Genomic DNA, 13,681 nt, shown 5'->3' with positions numbered 1-13,681 from the left:
TCTCTGTATTTTATTAGGAGTTTGAGAAGATTTCGTATGTCATCAAAAAGTACCTCACCGCTTTTTTTCCTCTTTTTGCAATACCTATTTAACCTAACCGTTTAAATATATCAATATTTTTAATAAGTATATATATACCTTTTACTATAATTTACAGCTTTTACTTTTATGTATTGCTGCCTCAAATCGATAAATTTGATTAACAAATGCCAGTGATATTAAACCTGATTGTGATGAACAGTATGCAAGAAAAGCTTTGCACTGCAGCTTGGTAAATATGACAATAGTAAGCCAATTCCAATTCCAATACTGATATCAATACCAATCCAAAACCAGTTCAGTTCAGCCACACTGACGAATCCTGTAGCTCAGTTTCAGCAGACGATTGAGTGTTTTATTGCTCGTATCTTTCATCCTTTCAATATCCCAGCTTTATTGGACATCAGCTCCTTTTGACTTGATTGTTCTATCTGCTGGGTTCCTGCTTCACATGATTGCACGACCACTGCCAAGTAGCAAGGAGTTGTTTGTTTGGGGGGGTGGGGTGGGAGGGAAGCATCATTTCATGTCCCTTCAGACTGAAGCCAAAATACAAACAAGGGCAAAGTGGGCGAGTGAGGCAAAAGTCCTGAACATGGGTGCCATGGTAACGTAGCGGATGGCACGTCGCTATTACAGCTCGGCAGCAGGGGGGGGGGTTCCAGAGCTCAGAGTTCAATTCTGGGGCCGTTCTGTAAGTCCTCCCCATGGAATGTGTGGGCTTCCCCCAGATCCTCCGGTTTCCTCCCTCGATCCAGGTAGGTTAATTGGTCATTGTAAATTGTCCCCGATTATGTTAGAGTTAATTGGTTTTCTCGGGGGTTGCTGGGGCGGCGTGGCTCAAAGAGTCGGCACCCTCAAAAGGCCAGAAGGGCCTGCTTCATGATGTATCACTAAATAAATAAATAACATTTAGCGATGGTGTTTGTCAGTTTAATGGGTTCCTTGTCTACTAAATCAAGGGGCTTTGACCCATGTAATTTACTATCATTCGAGTTTTACCCAGACTTGGATTAGATGTTGCAAATACACTGGAGTTCAATTCACGCAGCTTTGCTCTCCAGCAAGACGTGGGAGAACAGACACGTCCCGTCTACGAATGTCCCACACTCTAGTTTGAAGTCCCAGATTTCTGAACGGGCCATTTCAAGTAATCAAAGATACCAGAGTTATCACCACGATTGTTCTTGGCAAAATTTTCTTCTGAAGTGGTTTGCCCTCGCCTTCTTCTGGGTAGGGTCTTTACCAGATGGGTGATCCCAGCCATCACCAATACCCTTCACAGAATGCCTGGTATCAGTGGTCACATAACCAGGACTTGTGATGGGCACCAGCTGCTCATACGACCATCCACCGCCTGATCCCATGGCTTCCCATGACACAGATTGGGGGGCACTAAGCAGGTGTTACACCTTACCCAAGGGTGACCTGAAGGCTAACGGGGGAAGGAGCACCTTACACCTCCTTTGGTAGAGATGTGTCTCCATTAAGGTGTAAGGTATAAGAAATGAGATAAAAAGAGAAAGCAGGTGGATCAGAGGAAGGAGGCAGATGTTGAGCTAACCTGCTATGATGATCTCATTTTACAAGTTTGGCTTTTTAAAAATGCGTAAGATGAAACTCTTAACCAAGTAAACATGACTGCGTGTCTCTCTTTTATTTGGGCTTGGACTAACATGTCAATGCAGTACTGAAGGGCTGACACATTGTCTGAGGTGCTACCCTTCAGAGGAGACTTGAAACAAGAAAATCAAAAAAAACACTGCAAATGTTTTGAAATCTGAAATAAATAAATAAATGTCATCACAAAGAAGGCAGAACAGCTCCTCTCCTCTGCTTTTTTAGAAGTTGGTATTGATTCAGGAAGTTTGTATTGACTCAGCATATCATCAAATGTTTAGATTTCTACAGATGCACAGTGGATAGTGGTTGAATGACAGCCTGGTGTGCAAACTCCAATGCCCAGGAACGGAAGCGGCTTGAGGCTTCAGAAAGGGCTGTAAGTGCTGCACACATCAAAGGTAAAGCCCACCCCGCCACCGAGTAGATTTACATAGAGCGCTGCCACAAGGAAGCAGCATCCATCAAAGGCCGCCACCACCCAGCCCTTGCCCTCTTCTCGCATCAGGCAAGAGGTACCGAGGCTTCAGGTCCCATACCACCAGATTCAAGAACAGTTTTTACACTACAACTATTAGGCTCCTGAACTTGGGTGGGTAACTTCATTCACAGCCACTCAGAACTGATTTAGACTCATTTTCAAAGACTTGCATTCACAGTATTAATTTCATTTGCACACTTTGTCTTTTTTATTGCACATTGGTTGTCCACCTTTGTCTATGTATAGTTTTTTTCATAAATTTTATTGCACTTTTCTTTTTTTCCTATAAATGCCATACAAAAATGACTGTCGAGGTGGTACATGGGAACAAATACGTACTTCGATTACAAATTTACTTAGAACTTTGAAGGTTGCTTTGTGAGGGGAATCTTTTTCACTCAGAGGGTGGTGCAAGTGTAGAATGGGCTGCCAGAGGATGCAGCAGTTGCTGGTTTGATTGGAAGTTTAGACAGCCACGTGATTCAGGGTCTCGCCCAAAACATCAACTCTCCACAGATGCTGCTCGACTTTCTGAGTTCCTCCAGTATCTTGTGTGTGGTGGGTCAGTACACGGACGAGTTTGGAGGGATACAGTCCAGGTGCAGGGAGAGGCTAGCACCGGCTAGATGGGCCAAAGGGACTGTTTCTGTGCTGAGGTACTCTATGACTTTATGGTCATTGCTACAAAGCCTGGGAGCTTGCTGCAAACAATTTCACAGCTTCATTTCCCACTGTATACCAACGAGTATGTCATTTCATTGACTACAAAACACCCCAGAACACTCAAAGGTTCCCGTGAGGTACAGTGTGAGCTCACAGTTATATCTAACACAAGGATGGGGGATCCAATGAAAGTCGTTCAGGGTTAATTTAACCTTTGGGTGCCCACTGGCATTTTGTGAATGGAAATTGCCAGCTTTCTTCAATTGCAACCCTATTATCGGCTCCAGTCCCACGGCAACAGAGCTTCCCTAACAACCCCGCTGTGGTCAGACGTAACGCAGTGGTGTCGCTGGTAGAACTGTCGTCTCACCGCTCTGGCACCCGGAGTTCAATCCTGGCGCCTGGTGCCATCTGCGTGGAGTTTGCAGGCTCCCCCTGTGACCACACAGGCTTCCACCAGTACCTCCCGCTTCCTCCCACATTCCAATACGTGCGGGTTGGTGGGTGAATTGGCCGCTGTAAGTGGATTCCACGCCGTGTCTCCCTGCGACTCGAGGGCTTTGGATTGAGAAATGGAAGCCAAGTTGTACATTGTATTCTGTCAACGTCAGTCGCGAGCATAAAAGGGGTCAGCCACCTCGGAGAATGTGGGTCACCCGAATCCACTTGACCCACAGACGAAATGGACGACTGACACCACCAAGGAGGCACTTGGCCTTGTGAAAAATGATCGCGGCCCTTTCTGGATTAGTGGGTTACAATTAAATGGATTCTTCAAGACAGATGTGCTCCATTTAAAGGCCTGTTGAACAAATCCGCTTACAGTGCTCCACAAGCAGTAAATAAAATCAATCGTTATCATTAGACTAATATAGGAAGGGGAAAATAGACTAAATATGGTTGTAAGTAACATTAATTTAATCAGACATCAAAATGTATCTCAATTACGGGCAAAGTTGCTAGGCAACCAGTTTGGTGAAGCACTCTGCAGGCCATCTGTAGTTTGTCTCCCCAAATGAAGGATCTGAATCGGCTCCATGAGGTCATGTCAAAGATTAAGTTGTCTGAAATGAATATCACAATAAAAGATGCTCAATATGATTAGAGGCCATTAATTCAGGCAGAGCCCTTCTATAAGTAAGGTATGCTCATTATTTTTTCAAAATTGTGGAAAAGGAAAATTATTTATAGGGAGTCAGCTGAGGCATTCCAGTCAAGATGGTTAGGGACTGGCACCTTACTACTGCCCGTGCAACACATTGAACGAATCTCCAGGCTCAGCGGTTCCTCAGAACAATGCCAGCTCTCTGCAACGTGAGCTTATATCATAGGGACGGAGCACGCTGCTTAACAAGAATACAAAACCGTTCCTCCCTCTGCTTGACGACTTCCATTCTTACAGAACTCAGCCTGAAGTAAAGTGGAAGGCTTTTAAATGTCATGCCTTCTTTTCCCGCTCAGGTTGGGTGAGACTGGAACTAGAGGTCATGGGTTGAGGGTGAAAGGTGAAATGTTGAAGGGGAATTTCTTCACCCAGAGGGTGGTCAGAGTGTGGAACGAGCTGCCTGTGCAAGTGGTGGATATGGTTCAATTGTAACATTTAAGAGAAAAATTTTCACCTCACAAGATAAACCTATGTCTTTTAGTTTTAGACTCTCATACCCCGGGTAAAAGACATTCATCTTATCTGTGCCCCCCATGATTTTATAAACCTCCAAAGTCACCCCTCCAATTCTTATGGTCCAGGGGAAAAAAACTCAATCCCTCCACTCCCAGCAATATCCTGTGAACCTTTTCTATCCCCATTCCAGTTAATGGCATCATCCTTACACCACTGGACATAGAACGTAACTGTGCAGAGGTCTCAGGCTCATATATATAGCTCTGTTGCCTAAGACCTTTGCACAGAAACGTGGTGATTTTATGTATTGCACTATACAACTACCACAAGAAAAAACAAATTGCATGACCGATGTGAGTGATGATAAACCTGATTCTGATACGGGTCTCTGTTGTGGACTGAGTGTAAGGAAGAGACAGGGAGAGGGGAATCATGGTTGGGAAAAGGGGAAGGGAGCGTGAAGCACCAGAGAGGCATTCTGCAATGATCAATAAATCAATCGTTTGGAATCAAATGACCTTGCCCGGTGTCTCAGGGTTGGGTGGGTTTCCACCTGTACCATCCCCCGCCCCCAGCTCTCCTCCTCTGCCAGCTGCCCCACACCCTCCACCCTCACTATTCCCAACATCCTTTGCTCCCGTCGGATTTACAAACTCGCTCTCCGCCTCACACTGACACATACAGTATTGTGCAAAAGTCTGAGGTACTCTACTTATACATACATATATATATATATATATATATATATATATTTGCCGAAGACTTTTGCACAGTACGGTACATTGATGGGAGGGATATGGAGGGCTGTGGACCAGGTGTAGGTAAATGGGGCCAGACAGACGATCAGGGCAGCAAGGATTAGATAGGCCGAAGGGCCTATTTCTGTGCTGTAGTGCTCTGTGTATCTAATGTAGTGACTCACAGAGCACCGTTGACAGGGCAAGCTTCACCCATCTGACTGACATCCTTCTCTTTCTGTTTTAACAGGGCCTGGTATTTTGCATTGCACCTTTAAATGCAGAAAAACAGGAGCAGCATCAAGTGAGAGTTTAAACACCATCAACTGAGAAAGAGTTGGCTCCGATAATGAGACAGGTTATAAATAGGGCATGATAAAGGAAAGTGGGTGGTGTGGAAATTCCAGAGGTTAGGACATATCCACTGATGAGGGGGGAGTCTTGTGGTCAGGGCACTCGAAAGGGAGAGTGCTGGGGGAATAGCCGTCGGCCCGTGGTTAATGCCCCCAAAGTAGCGCTGCACGAGGGAAAACTGAGGAAGCCATCTGCTTCTGTTATTCCCGTCAGCCTCCAGCTCGGGAATTCAGAGCTGCGGAAGTCAGCTGCCAGGGCTGCCTTGTGTGGAGGTGCTGGGGAATGGGATGCAGCCAGGTGTGGGGAGCCAAGAGCAGCTTCCTCTCCCCTGCGCTCCCATCCACAGGCGCGGCGGGTGCGGTGGTGGGGGGAGGGGAAGGGGAAGCGGGAATTATCCACGGATTAAAGGTCTTCACTTCCGAGCGTTCCTGCCCAGCTCACCTCCTCCGCAAGTCTGCTGGTAATTCAGTCCTGGGTAGGACTCCACAGCATGGCACCCCTGGTGTCTCCTGCCAACTTTTTGAGAGACCTACCTAACTTGGCATAAGATCTATCCAGCTACCCCACTCACAAAACCCTCTCACACCACTGGCATATTTCCCCCTTACAGGGACTGTCTCAGGTCCTTTTACAATTACTGATATTGCTCTCTTTTTGCAGTAGTTTTGAAATATATTTTTCATTGTAATTTTTAGTATTTTTTAATGGTTTGCACAGTACTGCTGCCACAAAACAACACATTTCACAACATAGGAGCAGAATTAGGCCATTCGGCCCATCAAGACCACTCTGCTATTCCATCACGACTGACTTATTATCCCTCTCAACCCCATCTCCGTAATAACACACACAAATGCTGGAAGAACTCAGCAGGCCAGGCAGCATCTATGGAAATGAGTAAACAGTTTCGGGCCAAGATTCTTCATCAGGAGTCCTGAGGAAGGGTGGGTTGCCGAGTTTCCTCCAACATTTTGTGTGTGTTGCTTTGGATTTCCAGCATCTGTAGATTTTCTTGTGTTTGTGGTTCTTCCCATCATCTTTGACATCCTTACTAATCAAGAACTTATCAACCTCTGCTTTAAATAGATCCAATGACTTGCCCTCCACAACCATCTATGGTAATGCATTCCACAGATTCACCATCCTCTGGCTAAAGAAATTCCTCAGACAAGAGAAAATCTGCAGATGCTGGAAATCCGAGCAACACACACAAAATGCCGGAGGAACTCAGCAGGCCAGGCTGCAACTATGAAAGAAAGTACAGTCAACGTTTGGGGCCAAAACCCTTCCGCAGGACTCGTCTTTGTTCTTCCGCCGAAAGGCGGCAGATTGCAGACGTTAACCCTGCTCGCTGACTAAACTCTCTTCCCTCACGACCCCTCAGTTATCCCTGCCGACCGACACTTTGGCCAGTAAACTTTAGCTAACCCCTGGATCAGGGCCTTGCTGCCTGTGTGAACGTAGCCTTCTCCACCCAACCGACAGGGAAATGGTTGCATTTCCGTAGCACCCCTTTCCTCCTCCCCGCCCCTTTCAGGCCTCTCCTGAAGTGCTTATCAGCCAATGAAGTTCTCCAAGGCGTAGTCACTGAGTGGGTCTAAAGGTGGTGTCAAGTGTGACACAGCAAGCTCCCACTGACAGCAATGCAGTAATGATCACAATAAAACAGGCAAAACTCCTAAAGCCTTTCTCTGCTTTATCGACAACTGCATTGGTGCTGCTTCCTGCACCCACGCAGAATGCAACAATATCATTAACTTCCTCAAATCCCAATTCCAGATAATATTCAAAGAGGGATAAATGGTATAATTTATTATAGTCATGTGTACAGAGATACAGTGAAAAGCTTGTCTTGCATACTGTTCATACAGATCAGACTATCACACAGCGCACTGAGGTAGAACAAGGTAACACAAGGCAAGAGTTGAGCTACATTGGTCGCCACAGTAATGTAGCAGTCAGCGCAATGCTCTAACAGGTCAGGGTGTTCCGGAGATCAGAGTTCAATTCCAGTACTGTTCCCTAAGGAGCCCCTGTACGTCCTCTCCATGGAACGTGTGGGTTTTCCCCGGGAGCTCCGGTTTCCTTCCCCAGCCCAAAGACATACCGGATAGGTTCACTGGTCATTGCAAATTGTTCCAAGATAGGGTTAGGGTTGAATGAGGGCTGTCGGGGGTCGCTGGGGCTGTATCGCTAAATAACAATGCAGAATGAAGTGTAACAGCAACCAAGCACAATGCAGACCAGTGCTCCATCAATAACTCTCTTCAAAACAGACCACGGCATTTTTTTTATATCTGTTTGGGATTAAAGGGGCAGTAGGAAGGACTACAAGGCTTCCAAGGATGGACATCAGACATCTGCCCCCTCCTCGGATTATGAATTCCTCCAACCAACAAGGTACTTGGTGGTCGGCAAGGAGACTGCGGGCTGATTGGCCTGTTTCTGTGCCGAACCACTACGGCTCGAGAACAGGTATCCTGATTGGTGGTCATGCTGCAGAGTGGAAAGCTGCCGTGAGAGGATTGGCTGATGAGTTTCTGACTCAGTAACAGTAACACTATGATTTGATGAACATTTGACTTATTTGGCTAATCTTTAATTTTTAATTCTTTAAGATATTACAGAAATACAGGTGAAGGACCCAGTGTACGTTGAACCGCTTGAGGTGCACAAACATGTCTCCTGTCCCAGGAATCATCAGTCCACACCCAGTGCCCCGGCCTGCTCATCAGCATCTCATCTGCTTCCCTTCCAAACCATCCCCACCTCTACCACCCTCTTGCTCCATCCCCACATCCCTAACCAGAGTGCTGGTCCAGCACCTACATCCTCCCCTTCCTTTACCCCACAGCCCCATCTCAAACCTATCACCGACGTTAACTGCTCACCCCTGACCCACGTCTACACCGGCCTAGCTGAGTGCCAGGGATCTCCACCAAGCCAGGCAGGCGGGTCCCTAGCGCTCTACAGCCGGCTCCTTCACACCGCCCCGCGGGCCTCACACACTGCTGGTGACGTTCCCTGCCGAATGATGACCGGCAGACTTCAGGAGCCCGGTGCTCACCACTAATGTGTTGAAGACTGTTACTGGGCAACTCCACAACACACTCTGAATTGTCTCTGGGCTTTAGCTCCATATCCATGTATGCACTAATAAACACACACACACACACACACACACACACACACACACACACACACACACAAGCCACGCTGAAGCACGTGTGCACACTCACATACACACCACACACGTATACATGTATATACATTTATGCTCGTGCGTGCACACCCATCACATACATGTGCACACATGTACAATGTACAGCATACACAAATACACATCCACACACCACACACAAATACATGTGCACACACAATATACAAACACTTGCACACACAAACATAATGCCCAAAGCACGTGTGTACACAAGCATGCACACATATGCACATGCGCAGATACACACGACACACTCAGCACACGCCAAGGCCTAAAGTGAGGAGGGCCTCTGTTGCCTGGACACCATGTTCCAGGCCCAGTACTGGATCCTCGGGGCACCTGTCACGCATTATTCCCAAGCTCTCCCGGCTGGATCCCTGAAGCCCAAGCGGGCCGTTTACAAACCTGGCCGCGACCCCTGACTCACTGATCGCAAGGACCACATACCTCAGAAGTTCGGCTTCCCTGCCCGTGCCACCGGACCTGACCATTCCCACACACCGCTGCCCGCTCTGTTAACATTAGGCCATCCAGCACCCTGTGCCTGTGTTTTAACTCCTTCAGCCCGCTTCAACTCATGACTCCCAGATATGCAACCGGGAGATGATAACATCTGTTTGCTCCCAACCTTTACATCATTGCGTTCCCCTCACCTCTGATCTCTCCAGCGTCTAACTCCCCAATAGACCCGAACTCTCTAAATCTCTGCCTCTCTCCGGACCGGGAGATCGCTTGCTCGCATATCATCTTTCTTTAGCTCCGGGCCCGAGTGATAATGGCCCACGAACCCATTCGGCCCTTCCAGTCTCTGCCGGTGCACAGTGCAATCCCACCAACTTCGCCCCCACCACCGGATCCTGCTACACACCTACGCTGGGGACTACTCACAGCGGCCAATGAACGGGATTTGAGCAGGATGCGAAAACTCCACCCCACAGGACGAACAAGAGACAGCAGGCGCTGGAATCTAGAGCAACGAAGAGCCCGCTAGAGGAACTCATTGGGTCGAGCAGCGTGCGAGGGAGGGGAAGAACCGATCGGCCACTTTTCCACCCCCGAGTTTCTCCAGAGGTTTGCTGACGCTTCCCCCCAGAGGAGCAGGTTGATCGACACAATAGAAAGTTTTAAAATGCAGACGCCAAGACTCAAATCACAAGAGATGCTGGAAATCCAGAACAATACCCGCAAGATGCTGAAGGAACTCTGCAGATCAGGCAGCATCCATGGAAAAGAATAAAGAGACGCCGTTTTGGGCCGAGACCCTTCATCGGGACTGGAAAGAATACGAAGACTCCTCATCCTCCCCAGAAACAGCCCAGCTAGAGTGCAGGCATTTAACCAACAATGAGCAAACTACTGGAGGTCCCGATGCGGGGTTCGGACCCGAAGCGACAGACGTTCCGCTCCCCCCACAGGTTGCTGCTCGCCCCGCCGAGTTCCTCCTGCCATTCCAATGCTTGCAGCCCTAAACTCCACCCCGGGAGCGCCGCTGAACGCAGTCAGACCGTGGGTTGCCGTCGGCGAGAGGTAGCACTATAGCAGCTCTCAGCCACCGGAGAAATCCTGCGCTGCTGTAAAGGCGTCCCGGCAAACACTGCCCGATTTGCTCCGTACCGGGTCTGTAAAAGTTGGGTGAAAGTGAATCAGGGGTTAACCTTGCTGAGGGTTTAGTGAAGGTGCCGATGAACGGGGAGCGGCTCGCGATGGAGCCCAGGGAATGATGCACAAGGGACACCGAAACGGCCATCCGCGGGGAAAGCTGCAGGAACCCTATTTAAACACACACACACACACAGGCATCCAGGCGATCTTTGACTTACAGCGCCGAGCTCTCCATCCCGCACACAGAACGGCCGGCTCCGCTCATCCCCGAGGAGCTGCCACTCAAACAGCCCGTGCATAGCTCCGCACCGACAGGAATCTGCCGATTGCAGTTGCAGAATCCATTCTGCGCGCTGCTCACTCACTCAGCTCGGCCCTGCCCTCCACCCCATGTCCTCGCTCTCCTGCAGCCGCCACCCTCCCGTGCAATTATCGGGGTGCGCACACCCCCCTGCAGCAGCAACTCCGCCTCCCTCCCGGCTGGGCACGGTGTCCTGTGGGGGGGGGGGACCTCTCCTTCCCCCCCCCCCGAACTCTCCCATTTCCCCTGGAAGTTTCTCTGCAAGAGGGATACGGGACCATAACCTCCCTCCCCCAGAAGGGTTTGGGGAGTTCACTAATTCGCACGCTCGGGATATTCAGAAGGGTTGGGGAGTAGGGTGCTCCAGGAGTGAACTGATCCAGCTTCCCTGGGGCGCGGGCGGTTGAGAGGTGGCCCGAAAAGTAATACATATTATAAGGGGCGTAGATATGGCGGACGGCCACGGTCTCCTCCCCTGCTTAGGGAGTCTGAAACCGAAAGGTATAGGGTAAGGTAAGATGAGCGGGGATTACAGAGGCAACATTTTCACACACAGGCTGGTGAGTGTGTGGAACAAGGTGCCAGAATAAATGATAAATGCGGCTACAATTACAGCGTTTAAAAGACACTTAGACAGGTACAAGGAAAGGTAATGGGCAAATACTGGTACATGGGACAGTTTCAGATGGACAAATATCAGTCCTCAGCTTCTACTATCTGCTCCCCTCCTGGAGCATCTTTTCTCTTCAAGTACTGTACCGAACTAAATGATCCAGGAAAAGAGCACAGAAACAGGCCCTTCAGCCCAATTCATGCATGCAGGTAGACTGCAAGTCCCATGTGGCCAATATCCCTCCTTTCCTATTCACATACCTGTCCAAATGATTTATTTTAAATTCGCAATCATAAATTCGTAAGCTCTTCCACTTCCTCCTTTCAGAAATTCACAGAAAGAGCTTTCTTTACTGTGTTTTTTTAATTAAACACACAGACAGATACACATGCACAGACATGCACATGCACACACATACACACCCACAGACATACACACACACATACACACATACCACCCCTACCAGAGAGATACAGGCACACTGACACGACAGTATTCCCCTTCGCTCCACATTCACACATACCATCAGTGAGATACAGGCAACCACAGGACAATTCCCCAACACAACAGGACAATACGCTCTGTCATACAAACACACACACACACACACACACACACACACACACACACACACACACACACGTCCCTTGTTGAGTATGCTTTTCACACCTGTTATTTTGTACAGATCACTCTGCTGTTCAGGCAGAGCCATGCAGATATGCCGCTTAATTGCCAAGGCCAATTACTGAGTGTAATCGCTGCTGTTAATTGTCAGGGCCCTTTTCTTTGACAGCCAGCAATTTCCTGAGATTGCCATTTTAACTTGTAATCCATATAGACTGTGCTTTCCATTAGAATTCAAAGTGAAGCGGGCAAACACGTTGCTCTGCCTTCTAATGGGCGTGTTTTCAGCTCAACTCCACCCCACACCTTTTCTCTCTGCATTTTTATTGAAGCATGTAGCACAGAATGTGTCCACCTTGTCCATGCCAGTCCTGATACTTACCCATACTAATCCCATGTGCCCTCATTAGGCTCGCATCCCTCTGCACCTTTCCCATACAAATACCTGTCCAAATGCTGTAATTATATCTGTCTCTGGCACCTCTTGTGGAAGCCCGTTCCAGATTACCACCACCCTCTGTGTGAAAATTTCGCTCCTCAGATCTCCTTTAAATTTCTCCTATCTCACCTTAACCCTGAGCTCTCCAGGTCTAGACTCCTCTTACCCTGGGAGAAAGATTTCATCTATGTCCCTCTCTAAGGTCTCTCCTCAGCTTCCTGCACTTCAGTCAGAATAAACCCAAACTACTTAATCTCTTCATATGACTACAGCGCTTCATTCCAGGCAAAGTCCTGGTGATTCTCTCTCTGTCGCTACAATATTCTTCCTAGTATGGTGACCAGAACTGTTCTCTAAAAAAAACTGGTCAGCTGTGGGAATGGGATTGTTCTGATAAGCTAGTATGGCCTTGTTGGGCTGAATTCAACATCTTCTCTGTCTTAAGGAAATATGGAAAGGATTTTAAAACAGGAACAACAAAACTATTACAATAATTCACCCTGTCATTATCACAGTGCTCTTCCTGGGAGCTTACTGTCATAGAGTCATAGACAATGTTCCCTCTAATTTTTAGTAGTCAGTGTGCGCAAAAATCTTACATTGTGCAAATTTTTTTCCTGTGACAAAAGTATGTGCGCACTGAATGCACACATGACACAGTTTATGTAGGTTTACAAAATATTTGACATAAAACTGCACAGAATAACAACAAAATAATATACATATTTATGTCACTCAGTTAATTTTTCTCTCTCCTGTCTTTGGCATTTACCCATTCTTTGTAAACTCTATCTAGACTAATAGAACTTCCATCCAATTGATAGCTTTTGATTCTCATTAACATATCCAAATCACAGTCACCTAAACGGTTTCTCAGCTTGTTTTTGAGTTGATTCATTATGCTAAAACCTCGCTCACAGTCCGCAAGAAAGTTTCCCCCAATGTCCATCAACTGTGCAAGGCCGCAAAACTGTCCGCCAAACATGGCTGCCGCTGTGATGCGGCTATACAAACCGGAACAGGAAAGGTGAGGTGATGTGCATTGTGGTATTTGAAAAACTGACTAACTAGTGAACAGAAGCAGTTAGCCGAAAGATTATTTTCCATAAGTATAATTATTAATTACTACATTATTTTAGGTAACTAACCTTTTGTGTGCACATTAATTTTCTTTGCATGCACAAGCACAGCTTAGAGGAAACAGTGGTCATAGAGCATGGAAATTGATCCATGACAACCAAGATTCCCATCTAAACTGGTCTCTTTTGCCCCTGTTTCACCCTTATCCCTCTAAACCTTTCCTATCCATGTAGCTGTCCGAATGCCTTTTAAATGTTAATGTACCTTCCTCAACCACTTCTTCAGCA

The 13,681-nt window shown here is 47.5% G+C and overlaps 1 protein-coding gene across 5 annotated transcripts in view; it reads right to left on the bottom strand.

The window, feature by feature from the left end:
* Positions 1-13,681, bottom strand: part of kif26ba (kinesin family member 26Ba) — a 395,022-nt gene that overhangs the window by 134,339 nt on the left and 247,002 nt on the right. Inside the window, exon 1 of one of the 5 annotated variants that reach the window (XM_072264808.1) lies at positions 10,556-10,710. The exons of the other annotated variants lie outside the window; for them this stretch is intronic. Coding sequence (XP_072120909.1) covers positions 10,556-10,602 — 47 coding nt within the window. The 5' untranslated portion in view covers positions 10,603-10,710. Of the gene's footprint in view, positions 1-10,555; positions 10,711-13,681 lie in introns of those variants that run through there. 5 annotated transcript variants of the gene reach the window in all.

The sequence above is a fragment of the Mobula birostris genome, chromosome 8 (genome assembly GCF_030028105.1).
Source record: "Mobula birostris isolate sMobBir1 chromosome 8, sMobBir1.hap1, whole genome shotgun sequence".
NCBI lineage: Eukaryota > Metazoa > Chordata > Chondrichthyes > Myliobatiformes > Myliobatidae > Mobula > Mobula birostris.
The sequence above is the reverse complement of the archived record's forward strand: the minus strand, read 5'-3'. Positions and strand labels throughout refer to the sequence as shown.